Source organism: Ipomoea nil, unplaced genomic scaffold, assembly GCF_001879475.1.
Source record: "Ipomoea nil cultivar Tokyo-kokei standard unplaced genomic scaffold, Asagao_1.1 scaffold2792, whole genome shotgun sequence".
In the NCBI taxonomy this organism is placed as follows: domain Eukaryota; kingdom Viridiplantae; phylum Streptophyta; class Magnoliopsida; order Solanales; family Convolvulaceae; genus Ipomoea; species Ipomoea nil.
The window spans coordinates 909,929-928,202 of record NW_017619220.1 but is presented as its reverse complement, the minus strand read 5'-3'; the positions used below and the strand labels follow the sequence as shown (position 1 = coordinate 928,202).

Sequence of the window (18,274 nt, the reverse complement as noted above, 5' to 3'; positions counted from 1 at the left end):
GGGCAGCGGCAAAGCTCCGGTGATATCCCCTGTTCTGGGCGAGCAGAGCTCTTCGGTGGCTGGGAAGAATGAAAAGATTATTATTATTATTATTATTATTATTATTATTATTATTATTATTGTGTAAGTAGAAAGTGATTATAGCTCTCTGCGTGGTTTCGTGGCTTTGATCGATGAGGGAAGAATGAAAATATATTGTTTGAATCCCGACCATTTCATACCTTAGTTTACGATACCTACGAAGCTATCTAAATCACACCACCAGGAACTCTGCTTATGTCGTTCTACTGTCATCTTCACGCCGGAGGTTCTGTTCACGCCAGAAAGTCGCTGGTGTCACTACTTCGCCGAAGAAAGAGAGAACTCGCGACTTTGCTTCGCCGGAGATGAACGACCATCGAATCTGCCATGGTTGCTGTCGCCAAGCTCCGTCGGGATTCCAAATACACCGATCTACCCGCTACTTCACTCTGCCCAGCCACCCAGAGAGGACATCACCGGAGCTTCGCCGCTGCCCACCAAGAAACCAATTAGGAAAAAGACCATTTTGCCCCTCAGATTTTAAACTAGATGTTGTATTAAAATTTTCCGGTCAAATTTGGCCGGCAATTTGACCGGAGTGATCAAAATTGACAAAAATTACATACTCAAGGTACTAAATTGATAATTTTAAAAGTTAGGTGCTGAAATTAACAAAGCCCCTATAGTCGTATGACTAAAATTGAAATTTTCTCTATTCTGATTTAAGATTTTAAGCATGTACTACTGTGACTGGCTAGCTGTGGAATTGGTGGATTGATTTGTACAGTCCGTGGTTTGAACACAACTAGTACAGTTGACTGACTGATTGTTTGCTGCTGGATTCATGGGATTTTCTACATGAGCCACAAAGTTGAAATCGGATAGAGTTCATCCACTCCTAGGCTTCTATACTACATGATATGGTTTTAAGAGTATAGATTGTTCTAAATAAATGTCAGCTTACCGGCGGACCCAAGGGTGCTAAACGAGTGAGAATGATACCAACCTGTGCTCATTATCTTTGGTGAACGGTACATTCATCATACTCTTATCTATTCTATGGATTAATGGAGCATGTCTAGTCATGTTATATTTGTGTGTATTATACATGTTATCCCATATTTATAATATATGTGCATGACTCAATTGAGTTTTTGGTGTCCAAGACATAAGGGACAATTATATCACATATTGAATATGCTTCTTTTTATTTGACAAAATTTAGCATATAATATTTTGATTAGGCTCATATAAGAGAATTTGTTGTCTCTCTTGTTGGCAATTAATTATTTGCTATAGGCCACTGAAAACATGGTTTTGTTAGGTTGCACCTGTTGTTGCTAAACCTTAAGTTGTTCTTGTTATAACAATAACATGATATGAGCCTGAATGTTGTGATTTAACTCACACCCTACGCTTTAAGAGAGATTATAGCTTCAATTTTTAGGCGACAAGTCATAGCACTAATTAGAATATAACAACACTAGGACAATCTCTTAATGAAAATTGACTTGGTATTTATTTAGAAGTCAATTGATTATTTGTCCAAGTTTAAGCTTATTTATCGTGCTAGTCTTTATTTTAAAAATCTATTTATATGAGTCTCGGACATTGAAATAAATCTCAAATCTGAATATCCAAACAAGATGATAGTTCCTAATTTTTAATATATAGTTTTGCCCAGAAGGTAAACACTAAGAGCACCAATTTTTATTTGTCACCTTTTGGTCTAAACCCTCGGTTATGAATATTTGATCAAAAAAGATCCATAGAGCCTAAGTTGATCCCTAAAGGATCGTATGATCCTACGATCAATAAATTATTGTGATCCATTAATGTATAAAATGGACGCATGATCTGAGAAATTAATTCTCGTGGGTCACCCGGAATTATTTGACAATTCAGAATTTACTTCTCTATGTTTGATTTTCTGGACGGGTTTTACTTCTCGGATGGTACCTTTCAGATGGAACATGAATATGTTCTACTCTAGTTGAAGTACATAACTAAAATTATTTTAAAATAGTGTGGGTCTCATTGTCATGTGTGATAGTCACCTTGTACTCCTGTAGTAGTACATGCCCAGATTATAATAAGTATTTTGAATGTCATTGATTTTTTAAAAAATTAACGAACTAGGCAATGTGTTATTTGATTGAATGTTGAAAACAACCTCATTAAAATTGTCAAACTACAAGTCTGCCACTGTATTTGTGGCACCGTACCCGCCTAGCGCTGCCTAGATTTTGCCTAGGCGCCGCCTAGACCGGCTCGGCGCTAGTCGCTGTCCGGGCGCTCGACTAGCGCCTAGCGCCTACTGCAACTATGTACATGGTAGAATTGAAAATTTCTCAATCTGCGTTTCTATTCTTAGTATGTAGTTCATTTTATTGTATCATCACCTCAGCGTATCTCTGGGCTATAAATCTCCGTCTGTTGTTTAAATACCTAGAGCCCATTATAGGGGATCAATAGATACGCTAATTGCATACATCATGAAGATCATTTCACGGCATTAGGGGGAGATGAGCCCAAATTTAATGAAATGCCGAGAAGTTCCATGCAATGGAAAGATCTTCATTAGTTAAGAAATCCACATACTAGTGATGTTATCACATTTGTGCATGTTTTTATAGCTATTTTGATTCATCTCAGTAACAAAGTTATTTAATCGTGCCTATTTAATACTTGTTTTCCTTGCTTTCTCGTTAGATTATGGTTTTACACTTGTTTTGAATGTCTTACGGTGTTTGGTAGTGTTTTTTCACCATTACAGGCCAAGTGTAAAAGCAAGGAGAGAATTCCAAGCACGAATGTATACATAAGAGTTCAGAAGGAAAAAGATGAGTCTATTATAAAAGTTCAGAGATTGAGGAGTGATCATGGAAAGGAATTTGAGAACTCACTATATTCAGACTTCTGCTCCGAGCATGATATCTCACATGAGTTCTCAGCTCCTAGAACTGGTCAACAGAATGGAGTGGTGGAAAGAAAGAACCGAACGCTACAGGAAATGGCTAGAGTTATGCTACATGCCTCACATATGCCACAACGTTTCTGGGCTGAAGCAGTACACACAGCGTGTCATACTATAAATAGGGTCTACCTTAGACCAGGAACGACGAAAACTCCATATGAGATCTGGAAGGGAAAGAAGCCAAATCTGAAATACTTTCATGTGTTTGGGACAAAGTGCTATGTGCTGGCTGACAGAGAACAAAGAGGGAAGTTCGAACCCAAAAGTGATGAGAGCTGAGCATCTTTCTTGGATACTCTCCGAACAGTCGTGCCTACAGAGTCTACAACAAGAGGACTCAGTCTGTGATGGAGTCAGTAAACGTGGTTGTCGATGACAATCCAGAAGAACCAGTGGACTCAACAGTGATAGAGTCACCTCTACGTGATTCAGATGCAAGTAATAACAACAGTCAGTTCAAACCACAAGATTCATCAGATGAAGATCAAGAAAGTTCGGAACAAGAGATAGATCTCATGAATGATGTTGGTAAAGACAAACCTACCAGAACTCAGAAAAACCATCCATCAGATAACATTATTGGAGATCTGTCAGATGGAATGAAAACCAGAAGCAGAATAAGAAATAATCTGACAGAAATATCTGGGTCTTACTGCTATACCTCAAAGATAGAACCCAAAAATGTCAAAGAAGCTCTACAGGATGATCTGTGGATCAATGCAATGCAGGAGGAGCTACATCAGTTTGAGCGGAATCAAGTCTGGAATCTTGTACCAAGACCTGATGGTGTCAACGTAATAGGAACGAAGTGGATCTTTAAAAATAAAACTGATGAAGCAGGGAATATAGCCAGAAACAAAGCTCGGTTGGTGGCTCAAGGTTATACACAGATTGAAGGGGTTGAATATGACGAGACATTTGCTCCTGTAGCTAGACTTGAGTCAATCAGAATCTTGCTGGCTGTCGCCTGCATTTTGGGATTTACATTATATTAGATGGATGTCAAGACAGCGTTTCTGAATGGGTATCTCCATGAAGATATCTATGTGGCTCAACCTAAAGGTTTTGAAGATCCAGAACGTCCTTCGTATGTCTATAAGCTTCGAAAAGCTCTCTATGGCCTTAAACAAGCCCCACGGGCCTGGTATGAACGTCTGACACAGTATTTGCTCCAGCACGGATATAAACACGGAAGTGTTGACAAAACTTTGTTTGTCAAAACGACTGGAAGTCATGTAACCATAGCTCAAATCTATGTTGATGACATTGTGTTTGGATCAATCTTGCAGAAATACACTGATGAGTTGGTAAAAGTCATGGAGGAAGAGTTTGAAATGTCCATGGTTGGTCAACTGACATATTTCCTAGGTCTACAAGTCAAGCAAAGTTCTGAAGGATACTTTATTTCACAAGAAAAGTATGCTAAGAATCTTGTCAAAAAGTTTGATCTGGAATCATGTAAACCATCCAGAACACCAATCTCCACTTCCACAAAAGTATCGAAAGATGAAACTGGTATATCAGTGGATAACACAGTCTATCGTAGCTTGATAGGCAGTCTGTTGTATCTAACAGCCAGTCGACCAGACATAATGTTCAGTGTCGGAATCTATGCAAGGTATCAATCTGACCCAAAGGAATCACATCTGATAGCGGCAAAACGCATTCTAAAATACGTGAAAGGAACGATACAGTATGGACTCTGGTATCCCAAGGATAGTGAACTGAATTTGGTTGCATATTGTGATGCTGATTGGGCAGGGAATATTGATGATCGGAAAAGTACTTCTGGAGGATGCTTCTTTGTTGGGAAGAACTTAGTATCATGGTTAAGTAAGAAACAGAACTCTATCTCACTAAGCACTGCAGAGGCAGAATACATAGCCGCAGGTGGTTGCTGTACTCAGTTGGTTTGGATGAAACAGATGTTTCTGGATTATGGTCTTACACAAGGAACAATGACACTCTTTTGTGACAATGTCAGTGCTATTAACATCTCCAAGAATCCTGTTCAACATTCCAGAACGAAGCATATTGACATCAGGCATCACTACATCAGAGACCTGGTTGAATCCAAGGAAATTGAGTTGGAATACATTCTGACTGACAAACAACTGGCGGACATTCTGACTAAGCCACTAGATGCTAATCGTTTTGAAATTCTCAGATCTGCTCTGGGAATTTGCAGAATTGACTGACTAAAGCAGTTGGTCCGTCAGAGAGGAGTTGGTTTAATACGGGTCAGTGTTATGACTTTGAATTTCCTTAAAGACTCCTCTCTTTTTATGTTAAGAAGATCATCTAAGCTTATTCTTCTCAGAAGATATCTTAAAAGATCTCAATGCTTTTTGAATTTCAAATTCCCTTGGGTTCCGTTTCCTTCCTAAAAAGGAGCTATACCGTTGTGTCCATCAATCACTTTTGCATGATATTTTGACTTGCCGCATTAATTAGGGTTCTTCACCCTTAAGCCTATATGATACGGGGTCAAGAAGAAAGAACTCACCTCAGCTCTCATCTCTCCATTTACCGTGCTTATCTGCTCTCGGTGTTTTATTCTTCTTCTCGCACTTAATCTTAAATGGCGGACCCCGTAAAAAACATCATCATTAAGCTTGGAAGAAAGGTACACCCTCCGGCGGCAGCCCTCAAACACATTCAGACACTTCTACAGTTGGCTATGAAGAAGAAGCTCAAACTTGATCCTCTGCTTCGCGACGAGATTCTGGTGACTGTTATGACCAACTATCCGGAGTTTTATGCTGAATGGTCGGCAGATGATGTAACTGAACTTCTTGTGTTGGTCGCCGAAGCCAGTGATGACGTCTCTCCAGTGTTTATTCCAGAACCTTTCGATGGAAATCGGGCCGGGGCATTCCTTCAATTTTTTGCTCAACGTGCCCTACAATCTGTTGAAGAAGCTCAACGACGAGAGGAGTCCCAAGCTCTGTATCTTGAAGCTGCTCAGAGAGAAGCAACACACAGACAGGAGATTCTTCGATAACGGGTAAATGATTCTGAAACCCCTATTGAAATTTCTCCTGATAGACCTGTTGATTCTTCTATTCCATCGTCTGTGTCTGTTTTGCCTGAAAATCAATCTTCTTTGGGTTCCGAGAAGTCCCCTGTGAATGTTGATCCTTTATCTTTGCCTGTGACTAATTTTGCTGGTGAAAAATCTGATGCGTTACATGTGTCTGATGAGAAAACAAAGTCCTCTGATGAGCCAAATCCACTGAGTCTGGTTGTTTATGCTTCTAAGAACATTGCTCTGCCTCCGTCTGAAACTGTTTATGTCTCTAAAGAATCTTGTCCTGCTGTTGATCCTCCTGCCTTACCTGCAATTGTTAAAACTGTTGATTTATCAAGTCCCCACAAGTCTGAGAAAACAGGTGGAGTTCCTGTTTACACTGCAACATCTTTGGGAGAAATCCTGGAACATGTGTAACATTTTGCTGGGTTACCATCTGCTTCGATCCCTCAACCTTATCGAGTGATACACCCTTCAGAATCCTCCAGTGAAGATGATAAGATTCTGGCTGAGGTGTATGGATCCCAAGCACCTTCTTCTGCTGCCCCTACTGTTGAGGGAACTGCTCATCCCGATTCCACGAATTCCAGAATTCGAGAGATATCAAATATTGTTGGGAGCTCATCTGCAAATGTTTCTGATTCTAGCCACTCGGTGACTCCTGTTCAGTCCCCATCCAGAGAAACAAGACGGCCAAAAAGGAAGAATGTTCCAACGAAGGTTGTTGTTGAAACCAGTGCTGATAATGTTGATGTGGATCAGCCTGTGAAGAAGAGAAAGTCGAGTGACACTGCTAAGCCTGAAGGAGACCCACCTATCCACCAATTTTTCAAGACTCTACGTTCCTCTGTTAAGCAACAAGGCACTACTGCTGCTCAAGCTTCTTCTGCACCAGCCCCCTCTGTCAGAAAAGGGAAACCTACCACAAGGTCAAGAGGTCGAAGTGTAACTCCGGAGGTTCCACCTATTGAAGGAATTGATACTACTGTTTACAAACATCAGTTTGTATCTCCTGCTGCACAAACAAAATGGGCCACTATGGTCAGAAGAGAGCTGATTGTTCAAAGAACTGTGGATAAGAATCAACTGAACTCCGTTTGCGACATCCTGCCCTTGCTGAATGAAGTTGGTCTTTTGAAAACTGTTACAGATGTTTGCCCTTACTCCAAGCTGCTCACATATGAGTTCTATTGCAATCTCAGTGATGAGATTGACAGTCTCACAGGGCCACGACCGATGCAAATCTTCATCAGAGGGAAGTGGTATGATTTTGGGCCAGATGTGATAAATAAATACTATGGCTTGCCTACAGTGCAAGAAGAAGCTGTTACTGAATGGGATGTGGTGGCCAAAACTCTTACTGGTGGACATACTACATCTTGGCCTACAGGAGATAAGGACTATTTGCTGAGCTCGCATCTCACGTCTAGATATGTCATCCTACATCGCCTGGCTCTGCACAACTGGCTTCCATCAGCGCATTTCAACACGGTTGGCAAGCTTCTGGCAGGGTTCTTATTTAGAATTGGAACTAAGATGCAGTGTGATCTGGGCAAATGGATTTTTTATCATGTTCTAACTCTGGTTCATCCCCGGGAACAGAAGGTAAGACTACCGTTTCCAAATCTGATTTTTGGCATCCTTACCTCTCAGGGTCTTAAGCCTATGCCCAGCGAAGTGATCAGTCCGACGCTGCTTTACACTGTTGATAAACGTCTTCTTTCTGGAGATCATATTAATGATGTCGTTCCGGTGACTGCCCCATCCAATTCGGAACCTGATGCTGTGAATGATGAGTCTCCACATGCTAAAGATGAGAGGCTTTCCGAACAATTGAAGGCGCGAGTTGCTGATCTTGAGACGGTGCACGGTATCATTGCCAAGCAACTGACTGGTGCGCGCACTGAGCTAGCTACTGTTCTTCTCCGCATGAGCCTGTCTGCTACTGCTGCTGCTGCTGAGGATCCCGTGAAGTCTGACTGTGACTCTCCCTCAAAGGTTTAATCTTTGGCTACCATTGGCAAAAAGGGGGAGTAGTAACTCAGGGAGAGTTTTTGTGATCGAGTACTTTCTGGCCCTGGCTGGGCGTTATGTTTTGATGTCGTTTTCTTTTTTTTTTTTTTTTTTGTTTTGTTTTTAGACTGCTTTGAATCAAGTTGATCTTCCAAATATTTTGTCTGTTGATTCTTGCTTGAGCATAAAATAATTTCTTCAATCTGTTGATTCTTTCTTGAGCTCAAACAATTTGTCGTGAATCAACCTTTTTCTTCCTTCTCTGGTTCCATTTGTGTTCATGCAGTCCATGTAAAAATTATAATGGAGTCCTTCGTCCTTGATAGAGTATAATTTAGCATCTTCTCTTTCTCTGTGTAAAATCCTTGGACCTTCAGTAGAGCTGTTGATAGAGCCTTTATTATTTAAGGAATGCATGCTTGAGCTTTGTTTTGGAACCTCCGTAGAGATCTATTTTTAGATCTTATAGTAGAGTTGGGTAGTATAGCTTGATGTAGAGATCTTTGTTGCTTGGGAATAACTTGATGTAGAGATCTTGTTGCTTGGGCTCTAATAGTAGAGTTACTTTGCATGGGCTCTAGTAGTAGAGCTTGTAGTAGAGCTCTTCTTCTCCTTCTCTATTTCACACGTGACAATTTCCACCAATGCCAGTAGTACAGTTCATCCGCCCATTTTTAGTAGTAAAATCGGTTCATTCATCCACCAATGCTAGTAGTAGAGCTCATCTGCCCACTTCTTCTCCTTCTCTATTTCACACGTGACAATTTCCACCAATACTAGTAGTAGATTTCATCCGCCCATTGCTAGTAGTAGAGTCGGTTCGTTCATCCACCAATGCTAGTAGTAGATCTCATCTGCCCATTGCTAGTAGTAGAGCCAGTTCGTTCATCCACCAATGGTAGTAGTAGTAGAGCCGGTTCGTTCATCCACCAATGGTAGTAGTAGTAGGGCCGGTTCGTTCATTCACCAATGGTAGTAGTAGTAGAGCCAGTTCGTTAATCCACCAATGCTAGTAGTAGAGCTGGTTCGTTCATCCACTAATGCTAGTAGTAGAGCTCATCCGCCCATTGCTAGTAGTAGAACCGGTTCGTTCATCCACCAATGCTAGTAGTAGAGCCGGTTCGTTCAGCTCTTCCGCCCATTACTAGTAGTAGTAGAGCCCGGTTCATTTATCCACCAATGCTAGTAGTAGAGCTCATCCGCCTACTTCTTCTCCTTCTCTATTTCACACGTGACAATTTCCACCAATGCTAGTAGTAAAGTTCATCCACCCATTGCTAGTAGTAGAGCCGGTTCGTTCATCCACCAATGCCAGTAGTAGAGCTCATCTGCCCATTGCTAGTAGTAGAGCCTGTTCGCTCATCCACCAATGGTAGTAGTAGTTGAGCCGGTTCGTTCATCCACCAATGCTAGTAGTAGAGCCGGTTCGTTCATCCACTAATGCTAGTAGTAGAGCTCATCCGCCCATTGCTAGTAGTAGAGCCGGTTCGTCGGCCCGTTGCTAGTAGTAGAGCCAGTTTGTTCAGCTCTTCCGCCCATTGCTAGTAGTAGTAGAGCCCGGTTCGTTCATCCACTAATGGTAGTAGTAGAGCGTCAGTTGTAGTAGAGCCCACCAATGGTAGTAGCAGTGCATCGGAGCCGTTTCATTCATTTGCCCTAGAGCACGGCTTTGGGCTTCTATAAGTAATGGTAGTAGTAGAGCGCATCGGAACCGGTTCGTTCATTTGCCCTAGAGCACGGCTTTGGGCTTCTATAAGTAGAGGTGGTTTCACAAAAATGCTTCATTAGGATTCAAACTATATACCTCTTGACTCATGCTCTAACTAGTGTTCTTCCGATTTTGCCATTGGAACCTTTGTTATTTTTTGTGCTCTAAATTAATTTAAGATCAATTCCCGCTTAATACTCTTTATCAAGATTAATTCTCCTTGATTTGGTAATCTTTGCTTGAATCCCCTGTATATTTTTGCTTGCGTATAAGAACCAATACTAGACTCAAATAAAATAAAATTGGAAAATTCTAATTCTTCAAAATACAATTTTGGTTCATCAAAATCTTACAATTATTCCTAACAGAGCGTGACCGGTGAGCCCCGAACGGAGAGAAACTTAGCCAGAGACTAGAATTCCGGCTGCAACCCATGAAAAACGTAAAGATTTTGCTCGTCAAGGGAGACTGGCCGGCCGACGAGAGTCATCTAGCTCCTCAACAACAACCTAAGCACGACCTAAATAATTTGTAACCCACATATCCCCTTGCTAGACAGACTGGATCTACCCCAGAAGCCACAACGCATGCGCACAAAAAGTAGACATCATCGCCCTTTCATGGAGTCTCAAACTTCCTTTAACGTTGACTTACTGATGGCAATGTGCATAACCTCCCCATAGAGGGAAGATATGATCATAGACATAAGGAGAACGTTGGATTAACAGTAGGAGTAGTAGAAGCCAACACTTCACCTGAGACTGAAGAGAAAGCGGTTGGCAGGCAAGGATGCGTTCCATCTACAAAACCCAACAAATTTTGGCTATAAAGAAACAAAATAAGTTGTGTGCGCCAAAAGAGAAAATCTCTTAAGGTCAATTTGATAGAGACAAAATGTTGTGTCGTAAAGAGGGCATTCGTCACTACCTACGTAAGAGAGACAGTAGCCGCATCAGAAACGGTCCACTCGGATAAGACACAAGCAAAGTCGTCAAAAATAGTCACAAAAGAAGCCGCCATGAGAAACGTGGACTACTGATACTATATGAATGTTTGTATTCTAGAATACTCTTGTACACAGATACGATACACACAAATATACTACACATAATGTAGGAATAGGAAACTCAATACATCTAGGACTGTAAATTCCTAACAAAGAGAAGATAAATTGTAATAATATTCTATGAATTAACTATAGAGTATTACAAAGAATATTGTGTAGTAAAATTGAACATAGTCTAAGCCAAGACGATATTAATTTATATAAAGAAAAAGCTGAAGAAACTCCTAAAAAACGTGTGGTGGGCGGAGAGACCAAGTCAAGGCCCACCATCTCGGACCCAAAGATAAGCTTTAGGGCAGAAATGGTCGCCAGCCCAGAGTTGGCTTCGGATGCCTTCACCTCATGTCCGAGTGTTGTCCAATGGTCCCTTACGTTGTGCTCGGGCCCTTTCCACCTTGTCCGGAGCATCCCTCGCTCTTAGCTCTCGCAAATTATGCTGTGCAACCGAATGCACCTTGCAAGGTGCATACGGTTGCAAAACGGCGCCGTTTTGGTTAAAAAAACGCGCGTCCCACTTAAAGAAGAAATCAGGTTCGATTCCCAGCAATTGCATTTTTATATATCCAGAAATTCATAACTATATATCCACAAATTCATAACTATATATCCACAGTGAATGAATGAAGTAAAAATCCACAATGAATGAACTAAATATCCACAATGATTGAACTAAATATCCACAGTGAATGAATGAAGTAAATATCTACAATGAATGAACTAAATATCCACAATGAATGAACTAAATATCCATAAATTCAGAACTAAATATCCATAAATTCATAACTATATATCCACAAATTTATAACTATATATCCAGAAATTCATAACTATATATCCACAATAATGCTATTGCCGAAAATCGAACCTGATTTTTTTTTTTTTTAAAGTGAGACGCGCGTTTTTAGTCAAAACAACATCATTTTGCATCGTATGCACCATGCGCATGGTACATTCGGTTGCAGAGCATAACTATTGCTTAGCTCTTAGGCCATGAACTCTTCTTGAATCTTGGATCGTGGATTCTCCTTGGGCCCTGGGCTGTGAGCTTTTGGATCCCAAGTCTCTATTCTTGGACCATTTCTAATATTTTCATCCACATGAATAATGAGACATTGATATTAATAATATAAATAAATATATTGAGTGCGTATATGTGTCAATTCATCAACGATGAAGTGCGCAAGTGACTAAAATTTATTATTATTATTAATTTTTTTGAATACACTTATTAAAGATTTGAAGTTGTCCATACTTGCCAAATAACCGAACAAACGCATTTCGCATTTTCGCGTGTAGAAAGAGTATATATTGTATAGGAGTATAGGTAACTCTAACAACGGTGGAATACACGCGTAGGCAATTGCCTACGCGTGTATTCCACCGTTCGCCAAATCTGCGTGTTAAAAAAGTGTTAAGTTTGGGTAGAGAATTTTCAACTCTCAAAAGCACGTAAACCAATTATATATGTGATCTTCTTGTTCACAAAAAGAGATCACCCACTTTTCTAAAGATATTCCTGTACACACTAAAACCGTACGACACCGGGAGATCTGATTGATATAAAAGTCATCTGGTTTTGTGGGTCGGATCTAATTAAAAGTAATATTACATGTTTTTTGAGTTTATTACCGAAATAGTTCCTCGACTATTGTGAAATTATCAATTTGATTCTCGATAATTTTTTGTGTCAAATTAAGTTCTCGACTTTAAAAATGTTAACCAATTTGGTCATCCGTTTATTTTGTCATTAGACATCTGTTAACTCGAGACCAAATTAGTAATTTTGTTATAGTCAATGGACCATTTCGGTCATCACATGCATCATTTTTTCTGAAAGTTAATTACTGAAATGGTCTCTTGACTATAACAAAATTACCAATTTGGTCCCAAGTTAACGGATGCCTAACAACAAAATAAACGAAGGACCAAATTGGTTAACATTTTCAAAGTCGAGGACTCGCTAATTAGGCACGAAAAATTGTCGAGGACCAAATTGGTAATTTCACAATAGTCAATGGACCATTTCGGTAATAAACTAAGAGGTTGATTGATGGATATAAGATACTACCATTTGTTGCTTTCTTTTACTTCCATCTTATTCTCTTAGAATTAAACACTTACCATTACGCCAAAATTTATAACTAGTAACGAAAGAGCAATTTTATGCCACACAATTTTTTAGGAGTTAGGGTGCTGGACTTACTTAACCCTTTATCGACTCCCGCCCAATAATTCATCTAGTCACATAGTACTGAGCTTGGCTCTTAGCGGCCTTGCCCTAACATATTATAATTAATTCATCACTTATTTTTTTATTCATATTTTCATGAGCTAGCTGGACCATGTTTTCATGGCTTCTTTCAAGCTCATACACCGTGTTGGCACCAACCCCATGTTCCATTCTTTACTACTGTAATGATATCATCTCCTTTCTTTTGCTTTTTTTCCAAACACTTGAGATCCAGTTGATCTTTGATCCCCTTTTTCCATCTACAAATTCAAATGAAAGTTTATATATACCAGGCCGGCCAGGCCATATCTTCTGCCTCTAACTAAAGGCTAGCAGTATTGCCAGGAATTCACACACAGACTGCATATACAAGTAGTGAAGCAAAGGCTAAAGAGCAAGCTAGAAATCAAAGAGAGAGATAAATGGGATATTATGCAAGCAGTTGGGCAGAAGCTTTAGCATCAGCTTCAGCATTTATGTTGCTGATAGGTCTGTTGTGTTGTTGCCTTAGCTTCAAACCCAGGCCTCATGGCAGCAAAACCGGCACCGGCGGCAGTTGCAGTTGTGATCCGGGAATCTAGCTTTTCTTTTTTTGAAACACTAATGATTTTTTACAAGGCAATTATGATTGGGAGTCTAGTTTTTTTTTTTTTTTAGAAACACTCATGATTTTTTACAAGTAGTATCTGTTCTATACTTTTTCAATCTGTTTCAGTCCAAAGAATCAATACCCCCACCGCAAGGGTTTAATCCTGTGAACCCATTTGGAATGGTAACAAAAATGGCATCACACTCTACATAGTAGTTGGCTCTGGAAGTCTAGCTTAGTTAGTGTTTTTTTTTTTTTTTTTAATCTGCATTGAAAAAATATTTTTACCCTGCTAAAGATTAACCATGTACTCAGCACTACTTCAAATAAATCAAGCTTTTTATAGAAATTATTCAAATGTCAGACAATTGTACTTCATGCCGCATATGAGTCTAAGATTGTCCCTCGTGGAAGTCTATACATATTCAGAATCCATTGCAGTTTCTGAGATTCTGTATAAAGCTGCTAAAATACAAGAAATTGAGTAAGATACGCTACTGGATCCTGGGAGATCTTTCCCAGGTTTCTTGAAAATTGGTTGAACTGTTCAAAACTCAGATTGGGTTTGTGTATTGAGACCTAGCTACTCTGATTACGTTGAAGTGCCAAAACTACGGTCACCAGCGTCTCCAAGACCGGGAATTATAAATCTGAAAACATAAAATCATGTAGCAATGATGCAAGTATAAGTTTTTGTTGTTTGGCAAACTCAAAAATCGAAATTTGTGTGTGTGAGAAAAATTACCCTTTCTCATTAACCTCGGGGTCGATAATTCCAGTATATACATGTAGCCTGAAAATCGCAGATGTATAAGATAACAACTAACTGGAATAAGCAAGCTTCATGGCTAAAAGATTTTGACACAATTAAGCTTCTTACCCTGGGAATTTCTCGCTAAGTTTTTGAAGGGCCGGGGGAGCAGCAACAGCAGATATCTGAAAAATGCGAGAAACTTTCAGCATTCACAAAAATCAAGCATTCAGTAAAATTTAGTCCTGACAGATTGTCATCACAATCTCCCTTCACTTTCCTTCCCGGGGATTTGAGAAAGAGGAGGAAAAGAATACAGTACCCACTTTCTAGAAATACAAGGACACAGTCTTGTCTCCAAGGTTGCTAATAAATAAAAAGAATCTTGAGAAAATGAAAAGCCAAAAAAAAAACACGTAAAATCAAGCTCAACAAGATGTATTATCTTCATCCAATGAGCATCTTACAGCAGAAGCTGCAATATGCAGAAAGAGAATTTAAATGAAAGAACTAAGAGTGTCTTACCACTTTAATCTGCTTGTTCTCAACTCCACGCTCCTTTATTAAATCGATAGCTGCAACTATTGTTCCACCTAGAAATCGTAGAGAATAAATGCATTAGAAAAAAACTCCTTTGATCATATTATACAATAAGAGGTTGGACAGTAGCAATAATTGCATAGTTTGCATGCATTAGTTAGTATGCCTTCTAAGGACAAGATGGGAGCTCAAGAACAGATTAATAGTTTAGGAAACAAATTTTTGACATGAAAGGTAATACAGTCCTATAAGTTCTATAACAAGCTCATTCATCCGGAGATTGCATTCTAGTAATATGTATTTTAAGTTCATCACTAATATCTTCAATTTCTAAAAGAAATATTAGAAACCTGGAAGGAAAATGTTTCTACCTGTAGCCAGCATAGGATCAACAACAAAGACACGAGGTCGAGAACCATCAGGAAATTTCTCAGGCAACCTGAGGCATCAGCACGAAGAGCAGTGAGAAAACTTATGCATAAATTACATAAAGACCAATGGGGTAGGCTAAACTAGTTAGAATAATAGACAAGAAAAGAAGTGAGGCCTAAGAGCATAATTGTACTGTAGAATAACAGGCCACACAACATGGAAGTAGGAAAGAAGAGTTAAATCATTCCAGAACAGAGAAAGAATTCTTACTTGTTCAAATATACATCCGGTTGAAGTGTTTCTTCATTTCTGCTAATTCCTGAAAATTGGAATGACAATAAATCCAACAGAGCCACGGTAAAAACCATGACAATAATAACAATAATTGTCAATGTTATTACATGATCAGACTAGTATATTGAGTAAAAGTTTTATCTTCAAGGTTCCTTACCTATGTGATAATATTTTGTTGCAGGTAGAATTGATGATGCATTCTCTGCAAGAACAAGCCCAGCTCTCAATATGGGAACAATCTGCAAAAAGAGCAAATAGCTCAGGAAAGTTTTTGGAAGTTTTATTAATGAATTTGAGATTGACACTGAAATCAGACATGAAAATACTTAGCGATAGAAGACTATGCTTTCATAGATCACCTCTGTGAATGAGAGTTAAAGCAGGCAACAATAGAACATAAATGCAGAGATAAATATACTAACAGCTACTGGTTCCCTTGGATCAATAAACTCCACTGAGGCAATAGCCATTGGTGTTTGGATCTCCCCCGTTATGGTTGGCTGGCACAAAAAGGTGAATATTAGTTAAAACAACACAGCAGGGTAGAAACAACAAGTTAAGAAGTTTCCTAGCTCAAACAAGTGTTCCAAAAGCAAGATTAGTTTATTTGTTCATCACAGGCAGTAAACTTCAAGATGGGAATTGCAGAATGCTAAAATAGTGCATAATATCCCAAGTACTGTAACTTTTTTCTTCTCTCTATTCAAATTCAATTCGTTCAAGTTCAATGTAGTCCATCCAATTGATAGATTAAGCAATAATTTAAACAATGTGCACCAACTCACCAACCAATCTCTTGATGCTTCATAAATTAACAATCTCCCTAGCTCAGCCATTGCACTCTCTGCAATGGAAGAAGTAAGGCAAAAAAAAAAATAAGTCAGATGGTTGAAGAAGACTGTCCCCACTCTCCATCCCTATATGAGAAGGCTAGACGCAATCTTAAAAATTAAAAGTGCTCTTTGGCAGATCTAGAATGGTGTCTAGTGGCTAAAACAGAAAAGCATAATTTGCAAATATGGCATATCCAAAAAAAAAAAAAAAAAACTATTACATAGGATAGAAGCTTTTGTGTTTGTCCTTAAGGAGGACTAGCACATAACTTGTTGCTAGACAACAAGTAATCAGACAAATCAGATAATAAAATAACCTTAATTATAATTACTATATCATAAGAGACAATGTTTAAGCTTCCTACAACTGAAGATAGCCAATAAGGTTGTTCCCGGTATTTTGGTATGTTTGAGGAGTTGGAATTGAACATGTGACGTCCTGTATAGAAATAGTCTGTGTATCTAATATTTCTCCCAAAAGGTTGAATCCCCAACCCCAATGGCTGCCCAAATAGAGCAAGGAAAAATGTCGGTGCACACAAGGATCTATCCACTTTGGGCATAATCTCCAAATTACCACTATCAAGTTTCGAACCTTGGTCTCTTCTCCCAACACCCAAATACTCCCTGCCTACCGGACCAGTGAGTTAAGTCAGTGAGGGGTGTGTGTACCTAATACTTGAGCTTCCCTAAGAGTCTAAGACACAACTTGTGAATAAAATTGGCATGCTCTTTCAATTTCAATTTCAAAACAAACTAGTAAAACTGAACAAGATTTCACATTTTTAAACAAAAACTAAATTTTAACCAGTCAAGTGAAAAGCGTCGCTTACTAAAAATGGGGCAAGGCGTCTGCTCATTTCGGAGAACTGAAACCCAGTGCTTTATCAAAGGATGCGGCGGAACAAACACCTGATAAAATAACCAACGCAATCAAATCAAATCAAATCAATAATCAGCTAGGTTAACGGAACAGAATAAACAAAGCAACCTCGATTCTCTTCCAACTCATCTTCTCAACGACCAGAGTGGAAGTAACTCACCAGCATCCTATCTTCAGACATTGTTCTCCTCTCCGTCGTTGTTTGGCAATTAACGGCAGTGCGGAATCTGCGCCTACTATTGCGAGGCAAAAAATGATCCTGCAATTTCAGAGAAGGTGGGGAGAGGATTAGGCGATAGGGTGCGGAGTGGAGAGGAGGAGGTTGTTGCCGGAGGCGGAGGTTAAGGTTGAGATTGGGAGGAATAGTAAAACCACAAGAGCACGCCATTTTCAGAGATGCGTAGCTGAACAGAAGTGTAGCTACTGAAGATTGGCTGATACAAATTTGATTAGCATTTGGAGTCCGACGAAGACGGTCGTACGTAGACTATGGTGAGGGCGCCCGCAATTGCTCATTTCATTTGGCTAAATGTCTTTTTTTCCTTTTTAATATTTACTTGATCTCAATTTTATTGGACTAATTATAAGAGCATTCACAACAGTAACTTCTTTTTTGGATTTTTTTTAGAGGATATGAAGGTGAGAGATGATGATTTAGAAGAGAGAAAAGAGATGAAAAATAAGAAATTTAACTTGCAGAAAAATTGATTTTTGTTGGGGTTCAAAAAGAGAGATGATTTTAACATCTTTACATTTTTTGCGCGTTGAACGCATAGGGGTGTACTGTACGCGTCATTTGTATTAGGACTCTATGTATATGAGTCTGTTTAGAACTTCTCATCCTTGTCGCACTGTGACTCTATACTTCTTATCATTGTCACACTGTGACTCTCTATTCTATATATTCACATCATCTGATCTCATTGTAATTAAGTTCAGAAAATATAATACAATCAGTTCTCATCT

At 39.3% G+C, this 18,274-nt stretch overlaps 2 protein-coding genes across 2 annotated transcripts; one reads left to right on the top strand and one right to left on the bottom strand.

Annotated features, from left to right (window-relative positions):
- Window positions 1-5,579: 5,579 nt before the first annotated feature.
- LOC109157765 lies at window positions 5,580-8,033 on the top strand. Its single transcript, XM_019305605.1, has 4 exons — window positions 5,580-5,947; window positions 6,047-6,390; window positions 6,508-6,683; window positions 6,792-8,033. The coding sequence occupies exons 1-4, from the start codon at window positions 5,580-5,582 to the stop codon at window positions 8,031-8,033; spliced, it is 2,130 nt and encodes a 709-aa protein (XP_019161150.1).
- A 5,923-nt stretch (window positions 8,034-13,956) lies between these two features.
- LOC109157716 (uracil phosphoribosyltransferase-like) lies at window positions 13,957-17,842 on the bottom strand. The gene is made up of 11 exons (XM_019305558.1): window positions 17,469-17,842; window positions 17,259-17,337; window positions 16,378-16,436; window positions 16,015-16,092; window positions 15,750-15,831; window positions 15,569-15,617; window positions 15,298-15,365; window positions 14,912-14,979; window positions 14,516-14,571; window positions 14,381-14,428; window positions 13,957-14,285 (listed from the first exon to the last, which is right to left on the bottom strand). Exons 1-11 carry the CDS (start codon window positions 17,694-17,696, stop codon window positions 14,228-14,230), a joined length of 873 nt encoding a protein of 290 aa, XP_019161103.1. The 5' UTR covers window positions 17,697-17,842; the 3' UTR covers window positions 13,957-14,227.
- Window positions 17,843-18,274: the final 432 nt, after the last annotated feature.